The sequence below is a fragment of the Eschrichtius robustus genome, chromosome 10 (genome assembly GCF_028021215.1).
Source record: "Eschrichtius robustus isolate mEscRob2 chromosome 10, mEscRob2.pri, whole genome shotgun sequence".
In the NCBI taxonomy this organism is placed as follows: domain Eukaryota; kingdom Metazoa; phylum Chordata; class Mammalia; order Artiodactyla; family Eschrichtiidae; genus Eschrichtius; species Eschrichtius robustus.
Window position 1 is genome coordinate 82,786,050 of NC_090833.1, and position 19,521 is coordinate 82,805,570.

The window sequence follows — 19,521 nt, forward strand, 5'->3', positions numbered from 1 at the left end:
AAAAAGTGGAAAAATGTTAACACTGGACACCATGAACTAATAAATCTTTTACTTCTAATCAAAGCATTTCATCCAATCCTATACTAAGACAACAAAAAGAGGGGGAAAAAATAGGTTTATCACAGAAAAAAATTAATCTAACTCAGAGAAAAATAGTTAGAATTAAAATGGTAAATAAGGGCATATAGCACTAGAAATTCTGGTTAAGCCCCAAGTAAACTGTACATACTTTTTCTACGGAGTAACTGAAAAGAACTGAAGAATTAATTCAATCCAAATTAATAATAATCAGGAAAAAGTAACCTTTTTTAAAAGGTTAACCTTTTAAATACTTTATTATATAAATGTATATTAAAAAACAATATACAGTTAAAAGGTAAAAAGGAAGTGGATTCATGTTAGTGTTACACAAAAAAGGAAGTTTACATCAATTTCTCCACCTAAACTCAAAGCAAACTGAGTACAAAATAATTCAATATAATTAGAGCATAGCAGTCATCCAAACATAGAAAAAGTAACAAAATTACTTAAGTTTATTCTGAGAAAAGTTGGTTGAATTTACCACTAAGCTTTTAATCCATATTAACGACATTTAACATTTACAGAAAACACGTTTAAGATTATTTCCAATATGTCATATATTCTGACTGATATTCCAAAAATAAATTAGTGGGCAGGAGAAGAGGAGACGAATTTGGGAGTCTTGCAAGATGTCATTATTTTTTTTTCAAACTATCTCAAGTAACTTAGATATTAAGACAGCTGATTCTAAGAAAAGGATAAAAACGGAATGAAATGGAACTTTTAAAAGTGAAAAATACGGCTCTCCCCAGCATTTGATTCTAAATATAGCAGTTTAAAGCTTACATTTACCTTTTAATTATTAACAAAAACTAGTATACACGGAAATACAATTAGGCAAAAATGATTTAAATTTCAGTTTAACTCTTTGAAAACTAGGAAAAACTTCCCAAATGTCACTGTATGGTTCAGCCTATAAGGATTCACAGAGAACCCTCTATGTGCTTTGCCTCTAGTCCTTTAAAGTAGCAGCAAAAATTTGGCTTTTGCCCTCAAAGAATTTCTACTCCAGTTGGGAATAAAAAACTAACACACACGACATACAGAAAATAGAATAAGATATTAAGAGTGCTACAAAAGTTGACAGAAAAAAGGTAAACAAGAAATAGAATTCAAAGAAGCATACAGAAAAGAAAATAAGTTGGTCCTTAAAGGAGAGATATAATTTGGATAGGTAGCAAAATGAATGGAAGAATTTTAGGAGGAAAGAGTCACGTGAACAAAAAGTATGATATTAAGAATATATATATTATGGGATACATGATAAAAGATAAATACTATGCAATACAAGAGAGATGTGGAAAAAATCCACACTTTGGGATATCACACAGGTGGATAATTTATATTTCTATTCTACGCATTCTAGCTGTGATCCGGGGCAAGTTATGTAACTTCTGTGAATCTCAGTTTCTTCATAAATAAAAAGGAAACAGAAATATCAACCTTGCAGTGTAGTTTTGAAAATTTAAAGCTATAATATATGTAAAGTACCTAGCACAGTGCCTACCTGGCACAAGAGTTACACACAATAAATTAGAATTCCCCTTCTCTATGTTGGAGAATAGTAGAAAGTACGATTGCTTAGGTAGGGTAAAATTAGGTTCCAGACACTCCCTAAAAATTATGGATTCAGGATAGATGAAAGAGGAACTCTGATAAGAGTAATTTTAAAGAAATAAACTGTCATATTAGAAGAATGAGAACTTAGAATCAATGGGTCTGGCTAAACCACTGTAGTCTCAGCATACAGGAACCTGGACCTGAAAATAGCAATGCAGGAAACAAAGAAGGCTATTTCTCAGCAAAGAATGACCAAGTTTTGGAACACTGATTAAATATGAAGAATGAAAGAAGAATGATTCAAAGATAAGATTTTTTACTCCAGATAACAGGGAGAAAGGTAACACAAGACTACAATACCAGGAAAGAGAAAGAAAACATGATTCCAAATTCCCTAAACATGCCTTAATTAGAGAATTAGTTAATCATAAGACTGATGTCAATGTAATTAATCAGTACATGTAGAGGTAGAACTGGGAGGGAAAAAAAAAGTCTGGGCCTGAAAGACAGGCACTGGACATGAAAATGCAAATAAAACCATGATTTTTAAAAAGTATCTTATATGTTAAGTATGCAAATTTAGAATTCCTCATCATTTTCTTTGTACTTATGGGAGGAGGAGGAAAGGAAGAAAAAGAGGAAACAGTAGGCACTAAAATGCCTACAGGATTGGAGAAGATACTTACATGTGCCCAAGATGGAGTACTTCAGATCCCCTTCCTCCTGGCTTCCTTCATTGCCTCCTATCCCCATCTAGTAGTAAAACATTTTTTTTCTATTTAAATAAATAAACCTATAGCTCAAGGGTTTATGATCAGTTAAAGAGTATGAAGAACCAATGAAAAATGAGAAGGACAGTAAATATGTTGTAACTAGATTTTTAAAAATTTGTAAATTGAAGTATCATAAAAATTTTACCCACTTTGAATCCAAGCAAAACAAATCCCAAATGAAGAATTAATCTTCATTTCTCAGGGGAACCGGGTTATTGTAACACAACACACAACAACATTCTGAGGACATCTAACACTTGCAGCCAAGTGTTTAGCCACAGTAGCAGTAGTGCCTTCTGGTCCTCTAACTCAGTGATTTTCAAAGTGTGGAACATATACTTTCACTAATTTGGAAAGCAGAATCATTTCCCAGAAATCTTCCAGTAGTCTTATTGAACATTATGATTTTAAAGGTTGTAAATATTCTACAAAAACTGTATCTACGTGTTCATACTAATGATCAGGTTCGGTTCATCTCAATTAATGCATCTTCATATCTTTTGAGTGCTGTTTACATTTATTAAGTTGTATGCTTTAATTATATCTCAAAGTAATAAAAATGGTTCAACGATTCACTGAAGGATTAAAAGTAGTAATGAAAATAGTAAATAATGCAACTTATAAAAAACATAAATTTTAAAATGAACAGGACTCTAATACAGTGAATACAGAATATAAATCTGTATGTGTTAGCACAAGAGTGATTGTCACATAAGCAAATGAAAAGGAAAATTATAAATAGAAAATTAACATAGTAAATATTTGAAATTTCAATTTATTGAGTCATCAATCTATTTGTTCCTAGCTTCCTGCTATGAAACATGGTCAGACCAGTGGCCTAAAGACATTATAGTTTTTGTTTCACTTCCAAAGCACAATGACCTGTATGAGTCTTTCCAGAACAGAACAAGTACTAAGTAATGCTTTCCAGAACAAAAGTGATGAATGTTGTTGCTAAAGAAAAAGCCAAAAAAACAAAGAGCACTGCTTATAGTAAAACCAGGTGCAAGTCAAACTATCAACAATAGACTTATTATACCAGCCACAAGGTTAATGAGAAATATCACACTCACAAACAAACAAAAAACAGAACAAACTATTGGCAAAATGCCTTTATCAGATAGATGTACTAGAGGCTACAATGTGAAAAAACAATTAACTATGCACATGCTAGCAGATATTCAACTTCAGAGTTGGACAAAACCAGTGATATGTGGAGTCTGAATCAATACAACAATAGTAAGAAATACACAATAAAATTTGATCTATTTATCACTGAATATCCATGAGAAGAGATTTTTCTATTCATTCATTATTTTTGAGCCATGATGTAAAATTTTTAAAAGGTAATACTGGAATCAGTATTATCAATGCACTACCACAAATATAAGAGGTTATACCTGAACAACATCTACAGAGATTTATTCCCAGGCAACAAGTGATGGTGAACAATATGGCTCTTGATCTTGATTCAATATTAAAAAGAAATGGTAAAAATTCTGAATACAATCAAATCAAAGTCATGGCCTATTCTTTTTTTTAAACAGCTTTACTGAGATATAATTCACATATTTTATGTATCACATATCACATAAAATCTACCGACTTCAAGTGTGAAACGTATACCTCCTTTGATGTATACATCTCTGCAAAGAAATTTTGTATTCTGCTCATCTCCCTTTCAATTTCTCTTACCCGATTTTTCATCTCAGTCTATTATTTCACCTTTTTATATAACATTACCGTCACCTTGACTTTTACAAAATGTTCTAGCTCCTTGGTTTTTATTAAAGCAAAAAATAGGTGCTGTCTAAAATCTATTTCTCTGTTCCCTGTAGCAAATCTTTTTCAAAGTACACTTTCACTTTGGACATTAAGTACAATGTTCTTCTCCTTTTATGTGGCAGAAACTTTTCTTCAGCTGACATGAGATCAACTAAGATGCAGTGTTTGCTTCTAAGTAAGTGGAGTGGATGTTTCTTTACTGTCTATCTTGTTGCTGTTTAATGCCAGCTCTCAGATTTTATGCTGAGGCTTAGCCAATGTAAATTTACATTATCGCTTTGATAATTTAGGAGTAGTAAACTTTGTCTTAGCATTTCTCTTTTGTGTTTAAAATAAGCAGCCACATAACAGACAGGATTTCTATATCCCGCTTTTTGACTGGCTCAGCCCTCAACACGTGGAGCTTCTCATAGTGCTGTTTCCCTGTGTGAGGGAGAACACCCACCACAACTGCATACCTTCTGCCTAGTACAGTCACTGTCTGGCCCCTACTTTTAAAATCTATTATTCCACACAGTAAAATAGATTCCAGGTGGTATACTGTCCATCAGTCCCAAAGCTTGCCCTTATCTCTTCTTCACTTGTCACTGTAATTATCCCAAGAACTACTTTACTTCTCATGACCTTGATTATTTTCCTACAAGTGAGACTTCCAAATAAGGTACCAGGTTTTCCTAAGTGACCCATCAATAGTATATCCAGCAGAAATTCCTCAAAGTTCCTCAGCCTTGGATGATATTTTTATATAGGGTTGGGGCCAAGTTGACTATTTCCTTCTCATAATTACCTGGTCATTTTGGCAGCAATCAATGGCGGCAGGAAGAAGGGCAATCAAATATGTGCTTAAGTTCCCCTATTACGTGGCATTTATTGTGGTGCAAAATTGAGTAGTTTTCCTTTATTAATTTTCCAGTGCCTCTTGGGCCACTGGGAGAAATTCTCTCTGGTGAAGACACTAGCAAATTCTATTACTGCCTAAACAAGTAGATCATTACGTTAATAATACATGTAAACCAGAAAAAATTTGTCATAATGAATGCTGTAGAAGGGAAAAAGAATCAAATAACCCCTCTAGAAAAATACAAGATGATTTATCCAGTTTACCAATGCTCGGAAATACCATTTTTGCACAGCCCTAGTGTAATAACTGATGCTCGTAAAGATGAGCCTGAGGCACTACAAAATTCTATAGAAAATGTTATAATTAACGTAGTTTATGTTAAGAGCGTAGTTCAGTATAGTCTAATTCTTTTTTTTTTTTTTTACAGGAACATGTATTTATTTATTTATTTATTTATTTATTTATTTATTGGCTGCATTGGGTCTCTGTTGCTGCACACGGACTTTCTCTAGTTGTGGCGAGCAGGGGCTACTCTTCATTGCAGTGCACGGGCTTCTCATTGCAGTGGCTCCTCTTGTTGTGGAGCACGGGCTCTAGGCGCGTGGGCTTCAGTAGTTGTGGCACGCAGACTCAGTAGTTGTGGCTCGTGGGCTCTAGAGCACAGGCTCAGTAGTTGTGGCACACGGGCTTAGTTGCTCCACGGCATGTGGGATCTTCCTGGACCAGGGATCGAACCCATGTCCCCTGCATTGGCAGGCAGTCTTAACCACTGCACCACCAGGGAAGTCCCTAGTCTAATTCTTTTAAAACTGGTAACCCAAGCATGATAGGTATAGCCACTCCATTAAGCCAAACATCTGCTAAAACAATACCTATTCCCAACAGATCAAATGGCAGTTTAACAGATAAGAAAATAACTATTAATTTCCCATACATACAGCACCTCCTAGAGTACATTCCAGGCTTAGTGTGTTATTTTCCTGGATACCACACACACAAAAAGAAATTGATTGGTTTTATTAAATTATCTCTTTGATTTGGTTATTAATGACATTTATTTAATAGAGGCATAAAAGAACAAAACATCGTGTAAATAGGTTAAAAAAAACAAACAAATGTCATAAACTATTTTACAACAAGGTTGAAAAGGAAAAGTTTCTCCTCAAAGTCTTTCTTTCTTTAAGTAAAACTGTCACTGAGTATTTTTTTTTTAACATCTTTATTGGAGTATAATTGCTTTACAATGCTGTGTTAGTTTCTGCTTTATAACAAAGTGAATCAGCTATACATATACATATATCCCCATATCTCCTCCCTCCCACCCTCCCTATCCCACCCCTCTAGGTGGACACAAAGCACCAAGCTGGTCTCTCTGTGCTATGCACTGCTTCCCACTAGCTATCTATTTTACATTTGGTAGTGTATATCTGTCCATGCCACTCTCTCACTTCGTCCCAGCTTACCCCTCCCCCTTCCCGTGTCCTCAAGTCTATTCTCTACGTTGGCGTCTTTATTCCTGTCCTGCCCCTAGGTTCTTCAGAACCTTTTTTTTTTTTTTTTTTTAGATTCCTTATATATGTGTGAGCATACGGTATTTGTTTTTCTCTTTCTGACTTACTTCACTCTGTGTGAGTCTCTAGGTACATTCACCTCACTACAAATAACTCAAGTTTTTTTTATGGCTGAGTAATATTCCATTGTATATATGTGCCACATCTTCTCTGTCCATTCATCAGTTGATGGACACTTAGGTTGCTTCCACGTCCTGGCTATTGGAAATAGAGCTGCAATGAACATTGTGGTACATGACTCCTTTTGAATTATGGTTTTCTCAGAGTATATGCCCAGTAGTGGGATTACTGGGTCGTACAGTAGTTCTATTTTTAGTTTTTAAGGAACCTCCATACTGTTCTCCATAGTGGCTGTATCAATTTACATTCCCACCAACACTGCAAGAGGGTTCCCTTTTCTCCACACCCTCTCCAGCATTTATTGTTTGTAGATTTTTTGATGATGACCATTCTGACTGGTGTGAGGTGATACCTCATTGTAGTTTTGATTCACACTTCTCTAATTATTTCACTGAGTATTTTTAATAAGAGACCTCTGGTCTTACAAATGTGATTTTTTTACTTGAAATAATTTAATCCTGTTTTTCTCCCTTCCCTATATCTCCCTCATTTGTAAAAAGGCAGATGAATTTAAAACTCAGAAAATAACTGCTTGAAATTGCCAAAACTAACAAATATAATAAATGTGTCAATCTGCTTTCCTAGTAGATAAAAACCAGAACCTCTTATAAAAAGTAGCAAACACATGTGAGTTAATCCAATATAAAATGCTCCTCAGAACAGTGGTGTCATGGTCAGATGCACTGCTATCTTAAAAATGCAAAAATTCACTGAAAACCAAAGCAAAACAATTTGATTTACTTAGCTGTACCTGCTCATCTCTTTGTCTCCACTCTTGCCAATTTTCTTCCCGTGAATCCTTCTGTACCGGGTTTGGTAATGATAGCTCATGCTGAGCATTACAAATGGCATGGGAGGATTTCTGGGGAATTTTCTTAAAAGCAAGATTCCTGAGCTATGAAACAAACAAACAAAAAATTAAATTCAGTTTACCAATCCTGGGATACAAATGATTTTTTTGGAAGTTAAGAAATCAATATTTTTATACTTCTAAATACTCATTATGCTAACTCACAAAGTCACTATTTGAATTTTTTGTAGTCTTTTGTAGAATGCTAATTTCACCAGCATTTGAGATAATTTTGGTGGATTTCTAGATGAAATGATTAATAAGTGAGAATGGATTATACTCTATTATACCACCATTTTAATGAGTCTGCTTTACTAAAGGGAAGTTTATAGGAGTAGAGAACAGGATAACAAGTATGCTTTTAAAATACAAAACAATAGGGTTCAATAAGATTAAAGTTTAATAGCTTATAAATTTAAAAGTTTAAATAGTGAGAGAAGATAGCTTAAGGAACTCTAACAACTACTTTGCTAGTCCTTAAAAATACAGGGCCTAGTCCACAAAGTAACATAATGAACTAAAACTGTACTGGCCAAGCCACTCCCAACAATAAGAAAAATCTTAGTCACAGAGGTTGAAACAGGGAGAAAAATACTGAGAGGCTACTATGGATTAAATTGTATTCTCTCAAAAAATATGTTGTAGGCCTAACCCTTGCTGTCTGTGAATGTGACCTTATTTGGAAATAGGATCTTTGCAAATATAATCAAGTTAAGATTAAGGTTATACTGAATTAGGGTGGGCCCTAATCCAATGAAGGGTATAGACAAAGATACACAAAGAGAACACCATGTAACAAAAGAGGCAGACTGGAAAGATGCAGCCACTAGCCAAGGAATGTCAAGGACTGACAGCTACCATAAGAAACTAGGAAGAGGCAAGGAGGGATTCTACTCAGTCTCAGAGAGCGCCTGGCCCTGCTGACGCCATGGTTAGAACTTCCAGCCTCTAGAACTGTTAAGAGAATAAATTTCTGTTGTTTTAAGCCACCTGGTTTGTGGTACTTTGTTACAGCAGCACTAGGAAACCAATGAAGAGGCTTTAAATCAAGGATCAACAATTTAACTGATAATCAATAGACTGTTCTGCAAGAGGGAGTGATGACAACATCGCTTTAAGCAGCTGCTTTCTGCTGTGGAAAAGACAGAGTAGAGGGGATGCTGCTAGAGACAAAGCCATGGCAGGTACACTACTGATTTATTACAGAAAGTAGACTGACAGAACTATAGCTGTGGAAGTGGGAAGGGAGGATCCTCAGGCTCATTCTCAGCAATGTAATGTAAACTCCACTATTACCTTATTTTCTGTTCCCCACATCTAATACCAAAAAGAAAATGGTAGGCAATCAAAAGTTCTGTAAGACTGAACTTCTGAAAGGTTGTATGGTGAGAAAAATGTCTTTTAAAGTGACTCTCTGTGTGGCAGCATTTTAAAGAGATACTTAGAAAGCAATGGTGATGGAAATAAACAAATTGGAAAGGCTTTTTCTAAGTCTTGGGATATTATAAAATGAATATAGGGGGGGAAAAAACACTTTTACTACTTCTCTCATTAAGTGATATTGAGAAAAGTCCTTAATACCTGACTGCTTCTTCTGTTAAAAGACAAACAGACACAGGCTAGAGTTGTTTTTCAACGTTTCTTTTAAAAATAAATGGGCGCATTAAATGTTGGTCATGTAACTCATGCTAGGCATGTCTAGGGGAGAAGGGCCTGTTTACTACCCTTAAGAAACAGATGACCATCAAATGCATAAAAATGTATGTTCAAGGCTAGTCATAGGCTTATTGTCTATAACAGTAAAAAAAAAAAAAAAAAAAAAAGAAAAAGAAAAAAGGGGAAACAACCTAAATGTTTATCACAACAATCTGATTAAGTAAACTATGACAAAGCCACATAATTTTAAATAATGTGGAGTCATTTAAAATAATGTAGATCTTTATTTACTCATATGGAAAACTGCTCATGCTAATTTTAAAAAAGCCAGTTATGAAAGTCTATTATATAGTCTCATTTTCATTTAAGTAAAATATGAATGTATATATGAATGTATCTATATATTCAAGTAAACTTATATATGTATACAGAAAACACATACCAAAATATTAATTGTTATATCTCTAGTTATATTTACAAATGACCTTTGTTTCCTTTTAAGACTTTCTTGTTTTTCAGAAACTTTTTGGAATGAGCACATAAGCTTCCACAGACAAAAGAAAAAAAGGCAATTTAAAATATGTTCATTACATCTGACTTCAAATACACACAAATTTATATCCATTCATTCAAGTCATATTTACCAAGTACCTATGGACCAGGACTCTGGATACATAGGTCAACAAGATAGTATCTGCCCTCATGACGCATACAACCTACTGGGAAAGCAGACATGAATAATTATAATTGCTACCTCATTTGCTTCACTCTGTTGCTGTTCCTTCTTTTTTCTTCTTTTCTCTCTTTTTTTCTCATTTGTAGTTGATTTATTTGTTTGAGACTTTCCAGTATTCCGACCTTTGCCTTTTCCAGGCTCAGAATCAGAACCACTGCCACTATCCACTTGCAACAAGGCAAAACGAGAAGCAGTAGTGGGAACAGAACTAAGTACTGCTGAGGCCATTGTAAAGATTTTTCTTTTAAAATACTTCTGTCAAGAATAATTCCTGTGGGAAGGGAGAAAGGAGGCAGATGAATAAACACAGTAAAATTTGTCTCAGATGTTAGAATATATATATATATATATACACACACACACACATACACTTCTCCTGACACTGAATTTAGTAACAGTTGGATTCATACACACAGTTCTATTGGCAATAACATACTTTTTAAACTTAAGTAAACAACATAAGACTGTATAATATAAAACAGAAAAATGATATACTGAGATTTCACAATTATTACAAGAATACCACCAATACAATGTATTCATTTTTCCATATACAGTTTCCAAAAATTAATGTTTTTCCTCTTTCTTTTAAATACACTGCTGTATATTTACATATTCATGGAGACTATCCTAATATATACATATTTATGAAGAACATCCTAAATCTGATTAATATATACGTATTTATGGAGAACATCCTAAATCAATATGGTTTACAATGGAAGAGTAAGAATATCATTTTTCACCGCACACAGAGACCACTGGTCCAACTACATGCTTATCCCCAACTTCCAAGACAGGAAAAAAGGAGTAGGAAACAAAGAACATTCTTACCGTATACAAATTCTGCCTTAAGTTTGATTCTAGAGAAGTGACAGCAAAATAGAGAACTTAAATTCTCTCAACCAGAGGAAACTTTTCAAAATCACCTTCCACCATTATCTTTTAGTTCACTAGTCTCAGTGCCCCCTACCTCTCTTAGCTTTTTTTTCTTTTATTGTAGTTAATTTACAATGTTGTGTTAGTTTCAAGTGTACAGCAAAGTGATTCAGTTATTTATATACATATATATACATATATATTCTTTTTCAGATTCTTTTCCATCATAGGTTATTACAAGACAGTGACTATAGTTCCCTCTGCTATACAGCAGGTGCTTGTTGTTTACCTATTTTATATATAGTAGTGTGTATATGTTAATCCCAAACTCCTAATTTATCTCCCCCCACTATTCCCCCTTGGTAAGTGTAAGTTTGTTTTCTACGTCTGTGAATCTATTTCTGTTTTGTAAATAAGTTTATTTGTATCATTTTTTTAGATTCCACATATAAGAGATATCATATGATATTTGAGTTTCTCTGATTTACTTCACTTAATATGATCATATGTAGGTCCATCCATGTTGCTACAAATGGCATTATTTCATTCTTTTTATGGCTGAGTAATATTCCATTGTATGTATATACATCTTCTTTAACCATTCATCTGTCGATGGACATTTAGGTTGCTTCCATGTTTTGGCTATTGCAAATAGTGCTGCTATGAACATTGGGTTGCATGTATCTTTTTGAATTAGAGTTTTCTCCAGATATATGCCTAGGAGTGGGATTGCTGAATCATATGGCAACTCTATTTTTAGTTTTTTCAGGAGCCTCCATACTGTTCTCCATAGCGGCTGCCCCAATTTACATTCCCACCAACAGTGCAGGAGGGTTCCCTTTTCTCCACAGCCTCCCCAGCATTTATCATTTGTACTTTTTAATGATGGCCATTCTGACTGGTGTGAGGTGATACCTCACTGTAGTTTAGATTTGCATTCCACTAATAGTTAGCAATATTGAGCATCTTTCATGCGCCTGTTGGCCATCTGTATGTCTTCTTTGAAGAAATGTCTATTTAGGTCTTCTGCCTATTTTTTGATTGGGTTTTTTTTTTTGATGTTAAGCTATATGAGCTGTTTGTATATTTTGGAAATTAATCCCTTGTTGGTACCTTTCAGCTTTTTAAGAGCCTGTTAAACTTAAGACAAGATAGCAAAGGTTCTCTAGTAAAACATATATATATATAAAAAACTGAATCACTTTGCTGTACACCAGAAACTAACACAACATTGTAAATCAACTATACACCAATTAAAAAATTTTTTTACAAAAAAGGTCCTCTAGTAATATCTAACCCAAATCCTTTTTTACAGATGAGGCAACTGGTACTTAGACTGGTTAGGTCATTCTGCAAGTTACTGGCAAAGTCAGGACCTGAAACTAGATTTGCTGAACCTTACTCTGCAATTTCTAAGTAAGAAGCCTTGTAACTACTAGAAGACCAAGTACTCTCTCAATTCAAAAGAAACAGATTCTCTTAATAAATTGTGAAACTGAGAAATTTGTTTATTTTTATTTTGAAATGTATTGAGTACATAACTGAATAAACTATTAAGTTTTTTTAAAAAAAGGAACACTCCAAGTACCTAGCACTAAGACTGACAAAATGTTAACCCACCCCATGCCTCTCCCCAATAGCAACCCCCCAACTCCCACTCTGTCCAGAGATAATTATTATCCTGATTTGTGTTACTTATTCCTTTGTTTTTCTTTACAGTTTTATCATGTCTGTCTCGAGACACAGTGCTCATATCTGAACTAGCTACTGTTATTTCCACAATATCCTACTGTTTACACAGGTCCACCCTATTCATTGTGGGAAGGGACTGTGTAAAAGTGTGAATACTAAGAGGTGAGGATCACTGAGGTCCATTTTGAAAGCTAACCACACACTACAGTTTGCATGTTTTCAGGAGGGAACAAAAATGAGAAGCATACGTTCAATCTTCCATCTTAACCTAAGAATCCAGAAAATTATTTGGAAATCTTTCAATTTTTTGTTAAACAATGAAAAAAAATCAAAAGAAGAACTGAGATTTGAAGATGTCATCTAATAGTTATGAAATCAAAGTATTTTTATTACAATACCACGTTTACACCTATTGCTCCTATGCTCAGAAGCATACGGATTAAGATAAAATACCACAACATACAGAGATGACATCACACCATTAAAATTATGACGTATTTTTAGGCTTAAATCTTTCCCACAGACATGAGAATTAAGGCTTTGTAAGTTACTATAAGGAAGAAAATATTACAAAATGAAAAGGAAATTCCAGACTCAAAAATATTATGGAAAACATTAATTCTGCTTCAACTTCAACATGCCATGTTAAAATCCTGTAAGTTTTAGTAGCTTTGACCACTTTAGGTACACTAATCCTACACAGTTGTTCTACAACTACTGTATTTAATTTTAACTGTCGCAACTATAAATTGCATATGATAGCTGTTCACAAATATTCACTGCCCCTCCCTGAAAGAGAATTACGTATCACTCTCATGTTGAATGCAGGCTGGCCATGTGACTACCAGTGAAATATAAGCTTTAAAACGCTTTAAAAGCCAGAACATGGTTCACCGTGTTCTCTTTACTCTGCTTCTGTTATTGCGGAAGTGTATGCTGAGATGAAGCCTCCTACAGTCAAGTCTGATGGAGTCTAAAACTACAATGAACAAAATCTCCTTACTAACCTGTAATGGATATGTAGCTTGAGCAAGAAAGCAACTTTGCTGCTTTAAGCTGCTGAGGTTTTCAGGTTGTTACTGCAATATAATCTAACCTTATCATCACTGATAGCTTACACAAATACATTTCCTCTCCATTTCAGGACTGATATCAAAACTGTGAATTTCATATTTGGATTGTTCTGCATGAGTGAAATGTTCACAGGTGTTCTAAATATCTCGCCAAAGCTCACAGAAGTTTTTTTTCTTTGAAATGAAAAGAAAAAAGTTTTTAGGCATTGAGAATTTGTGGTTGAGCAGTCGGCCACTGAAGAGTCAGAGACCTAAAGATTATACTTAACATAATGCATAAGGAAAACACCAATCTATCTGAAACCCAAGAATCACAGTAGAGACTATGTCTTATACAGTGGACACACACAACAAGCAATAAATGTTTCCTGAATGAATGAAAAGAATAAAAGAAAGACAAAGTGAAAAGAAAGCATTGGAACAAATACTGTTAACTGACAAAAGAATCAGTGATAAACACTCAAAATAATTATTTTCCTGAGGCAGCTACCTATGCTACATCTTAGCAACCCATGTGTTAAAATACTTTCTCTAACTAATGAAAGGGTAAATGGAAAGGGGAAATGCTCACCTCCAATGATCCCTTGTTTGGTAAGGGGTACAGGTGGGAGAATAGGAGAGTGGTAGCCACCTGCACTATACTCTACATAATAGTAAATATTAAAGGCCAAAAATAGCTCTACTCAGCAGCTGAGGGAGTAAGGAGATGGGACAACTGGAAGGGCTCATCATCTGTACTCATGCTGTACTTAAAAATAAAAAGTGATAAACAGCCAACACATCAACTACCTCATTAGCCATGAGAGAAATCTGTATACTATGTCAAAAATCTATATACCATACACTAACCAGTACTTCAGAGGTGGAAGAGGGGGGAAATGTAAATTTTAAATGAAAGAAGGGAATAAAAATATAAAAATAATCCCCAATTTGTGTAAATATGTGTATTATTTATTTACATACCAAAAGAAGGAAATGCATGGGACTACTCCTTTTCCTTTCTATAGTTTTCACTATTTCCCCAAATATTCTGTAACGACCATATTCCTTCTATAAGAAAAAACTCTCATCCTGAAAAGGAAAAATGGTCATCTATACCCAAATTCAAAAAAGAAAAACATAATGTAATCAATGCAATATTGATTTTTCTGCCCTGTGTCAAAACTTAAAAAGGGCAACTACAGGTCAGAATTAACAATGACATGCCTCAGGTTCTTTTATGTTAGTGATTGAGAAGATAAATGACACAAAGCAATTGTCAAAGACTGATTATGGTTCATGTTTTTAAGAAAACATTGCCTTCATTAACAAATTTTTCAGAATTTGCAAAAAGATAATCATGTTATACAATCCAGGAATTCATTTGAAACTGCTTTAAAACCTTGAAGAGAAAAAGAGATAAATAAGCAGACCACAAAAACATTAGACTTTTAAAGATACTATTTCAGGGAAAGGCTAGGGTTAGTATTCCTGTGAGGCTAGGGTTAGAGATCTTGTGTCCTAAACTTCTGCATCTCCACCTATGGTCATATCTAAGAGATACTTGGATAAACAGATTCAGAGTTCTTCTCCCTCCCCCTGTTATCTTCCCTTTCTTTCTCCATCACATGGTCTTTAAAATCCAGATACTTGAGTATATATAAATGCTCATTTATAAACATACACTTAAATAACAAGGACATAATTAAGGTACACAAAACAAAAATACAGTGGACATCCACTAAGCTACCTACATTGGTCAGTCTATGAATGCAGTGGCTAGTGCTCTATGTTAAATAGTTAAAAATTACTAAAATACTACACAAATTAGGTTTTTAGTCCAGAAATTTAATGATTATTTCCTATGTTTCTTCCTCTTCCCTTTGAGTCTCCTTTTATTATTTATTTATGTTTTTTTGCCACGCCCCGCAGCATATGGGATCTTAGTTCCCTGACCAGGGATCAAACCTGCAGAGTCTTAACCACTGGACCACCAGGGAAATCCTGAGTCTCCTTTTAAAAAATAATTTAAAGGCTAATTTAAGTAGTTGAAGGAAGACAAAAGAAAATTTGAAGGATAATTTGAAAACAAATGTTTCAGGTCAAATGCACAAGAAACAAGTAAGTTTACAAATATAAATATGCAGGCAGCTCATCACATATAAGTGCAACATTCTATAATTTCTTAATGAATCCATTAGTAAAAACTATTAATTCCTCTATACTTAAAATCACAGTAAAATCAAATTATAGTGAAGTCTCCACTTTATATATACTCAATACTAGAAAAGCCAATTACTTATTAAATATTAGAGCATATGTTAGGGCTTTCTATAGCAACTGTCCTTCCTCAGATTTTGTACTCCAGCAAAACAAACTACTTAAAATTTCCTGACCACACATTTAGTTTTACTTGTTCAAATCTTTTTGCTGTGCCTTTTGCCTAAAATGCCCTCCATCTCTTCCACTTACAACTTGTATTTGTTCCTTAAAATCCTGCTCAGATGCTAGGATCTCTATAAAGCTTTCTCTGACCTGCCTGTTTAATCATTCCCTCCTTTGTAATATTTCTGTAGTTTATATTTACTTTTATTACTGAATAGATTTATTTAAAATTATCTGTTTACTGTTGTGCCTAGCCCCTTATAATCCTGATTTCAACATCCTGAAAGGCAAGAGCTTCTTCTTTCCACCCCTAACAAAACCACAGGACCTGGCACACAGAAGATACATTTATTGAATTTGGTTTTTTAAAAAATATTTACATTCCCCAAGTACACAGCTATCTATGCATTCAAAGACATGCTCTAAAATAGAATGGAGCAAAAGAAAATGCAAAGTGCGCTAGAGATAATCCCCAATTCCCAGAATGCAAATGTGAGTTAACAGTGATTATTAGCATATTTGTTTAGGAAACACAACTGGTTTCAAAGTATTGATTACAAAGAACTAGAGGGCTTCCCTGGTGGCACAGTGGTTAAGAATCCGCCTGCCAGTGCCGGGGACATGGGTTCGAGCCCTAGTCTGGGAAGATCCCACATGCCACGGAGCAACTAAGCTGGTGCGCCACAACTACTGAGCCCGCATGCCACAACTACTGAAGCCCCCGCGCCTAGAGCCCGTGCTCCACAGCAAGAGAAGCCTGCGCACCGCAACAAAGGGTAGCCCCCGCTCGCCGCAACTAGAGAAAGCCCGCATGCAGCAACGAAGACCCAACAGAGACAAAAATAAATAAAATAAATAAAATTTGGGGCTTCCCTAGTGGCGCAGTGGTTGAGAATCTGCCTGCCAATGCAGGGGATACGGGTTCGAGCCCTGGTCTGGGAAGATCCCACATGCTGCGGAGCGACTAGGCCCGTGTGCCACAACTGCTGAGCCTGCACGTCTGGAGCCTGTGCTCCGCAACAAGAGAGGCCGCGATAGTGAGAGGCCCGCGCACCGCGATGAAGAGTGGCTCTCACTTGCCGCAACTAGAGAAAGCCCTCGCACAGAAACGAAGACCCAACACAGCCAAAAATAAATAAATAATTAATTAATTAAAAAAAAAAAAAGAGCTAGGATACATGAGGAGCTTAAGTAAACTACTTTTTAAAATGAATAGCCTAAACTGCAAGCAGAAGGATTTATAAATAGCTGATCCTCTTGGGCTCCTCTACTAAGGTTCTGAGGACCAGTGCCACTATGATGTAATCCCTTTAGACTATGATCTCTCTAAGGTCAAGAAAGATGGTAGGAGTAGCCATACCTCAGTCCAGGGAACCACAATTAGGGCACTTAAAAACTGGTATATGTATAAGTTCCTCAATCAAGACCAAATATATCCCTTTTATAAAATGGAATGACAGTCATCTTCCATTAACACTATCGACCAGTAAGCCTAATGAAAAAAGAAGTGAATACCATGTAGATACCAACTAGTGTGGGCTCACTGAAATATAGCTTAGATTAAAAAAAAAAAAAAAAACCATAAAATGAAATGGCATTGAGTATGAGTGACTTAATACCTGGTGAAATTTTTTTATCGTATTATTTTACATTCTGTTCCTCAAATAACACAACTACACAATATCTTTCACTTTGGCTTCTTATAAAGTAAGGTTCACAACCAGTAAGTGCCAAGAGCATACCAAAACTTTGCTCGCAACAAACTTAGTGCAAACAAACCATATAAACTTAATGGGTATATCCTAAATTCCATTTTTTTTTTCTTCATAGTTAAATACTGCCTTCCCCTCTCCAATCCGCATCACCTAATTTCTGTGGGTTGAAAAACCTAGGCAAAAAGTACAAGCAGGTACCGGTTGAGGACCTAAGGGATTCGCCCATGAATAAAGCACATATATTTTCAATTGCCCCAGTGATCTCTTGGTCAACTTCTGGGTTCTTCACTCTTAAAGAGTGAAGCCACCTGACTGATTATCTTATAGATAAGTTTGTTGTAACCATTTATGACAATATCTTCCATTAATTAGGATTTGACTGATGAGAACTTAAGTGTTATGAACCTGTTGAGAAAAAAAAAATCTACGTTTCCACAGATTAAAGATTTAAAAAATTTTTAATTGCCACAAAGTTCAATATTCTTATGGCTGCAAGTCAAATTTATTAAACTGATGATTCAGGTTACAATCACAAGCACGTTTACTACGTAAAGAAATAGTACTAAACGGTGCAGAGAAAATGTCACTGGCTTTTCAGTAGAGGAAAGACGATCTTTCATTAGTGCTTCTAATGAAAGCCATAGCACCTACTCAATTGTAGAATCTAGCTAAGGTAAGAATGAAAAATCTAAAACAAGACGGAGAGAAAAGACAATTTAATAAGTCATTTTTTATCATTGTTCAATACCTACCAAGCACCCTAAGTGCTAGAGATGACAAAAATTCTGGAAGACTGCTTGTTCCAAACAATAACTACAAACAAACAAACAAAATTCAAAACCCTTCTCCCTTTTACTTTTCAATAGTTAGCGGAGAGGAGGAGGAGCACTTTACTCAAAAAGTAATTCACTATACCTCATTCACGAATGAAAGCCAAATTTCACCCACAGGCTGTTAACCGAGGCTCCAAAACTTATTCGCGCAAAGTACATAGAGAAGGAAACAGAGCTGGGCGAGACCTAACTCGGGCAGAGAAGCGGCTTCAAAACCTGAAAGGGAGAAAACAGCGAGTCAGTTCGAAGCTCCAGAAATTTCCGAGCGCCTGGCTCCCCGGGCGGGAGCGCGATGCCCGCGGCGGGGAGGGGGCGGCGGCACCTGTCACTCGACGGCCCCGCGACCGCGGTGGCCCCCGGCCCCGGCCCCCGCGGGGTCTCGGGAGCCGCAGGCACCGCCCGGGCGCCTGGGCCTGAGGTCGGCGCGGGTCTCTCTCCGCCGCCCCCGAGACCAGCGCCAAGCGTCGGGGCCGCGGCCCTTCCCAAGGAGCGGCCCTCCCGCGCACTCTGCCCAGCGGCTCCGGACAGCGGGGCCCATCGCCTCAGGCCGAGTCCCCAACTGCCGAGACGGGGGCGCATGGAGCGGCGCGGCCGAGCCGCCACCACCGCCTCAGGGGCCCCGAGCGGACCCCCGCGAGGCGGCCCGCCCTCCGCGTACTCACCGGGCCTCCCCGGCCGCCGGCACGGCCCTCCTCTCCCTCCTCCCCCCGCCGCCGCCGCTCCGCGGCTCCTGGGGCGGCCGCACTGGGCGTTGGGACTGCGCTGGGTCAAGTGTCGGGGGGCAGGGGCGTGTTCGCGCCGGGCGGGGGTCGCACGGCGGCCCCGCAAGCGGGCACGGAGCACTAACGGGCCCCGGGGCGCCGGGCCGGGCGGACCGCTGTAGGGAGCGCGGCTGCGGGCTGCGGTGAGGGGCGGGGAAAACGCGGCCGCGAGCCGAGGGCGGGAGGGAAGTCCCGGCGGAGGGGGCGGCGTGAGAGCCGCGGGGCGGAGCG

The 19,521-nt window shown here is 36.8% G+C and overlaps 1 protein-coding gene across 1 annotated transcript in view; it reads right to left on the minus strand.

Moving 5' to 3' along the window:
* GKAP1 (G kinase anchoring protein 1) overlaps window positions 1–19,409 on the minus strand; it is an 80,348-nt gene extending 60,939 nt beyond the window's left edge. Inside the window, exons 1-4 of the mRNA XM_068552567.1 lie at window positions 19,192–19,409; window positions 18,612–18,745; window positions 9,992–10,244; window positions 7,483–7,626 (exon numbers count right to left, since the gene is read on the minus strand). Coding sequence (XP_068408668.1) covers window positions 7,483–7,626; window positions 9,992–10,201 — 354 coding nt within the window. The 5' untranslated portion in view covers window positions 10,202–10,244; window positions 18,612–18,745; window positions 19,192–19,409. The remainder of the gene's footprint in view (window positions 1–7,482; window positions 7,627–9,991; window positions 10,245–18,611; window positions 18,746–19,191) is intronic.
* Window positions 19,410–19,521: the final 112 nt, after the last annotated feature.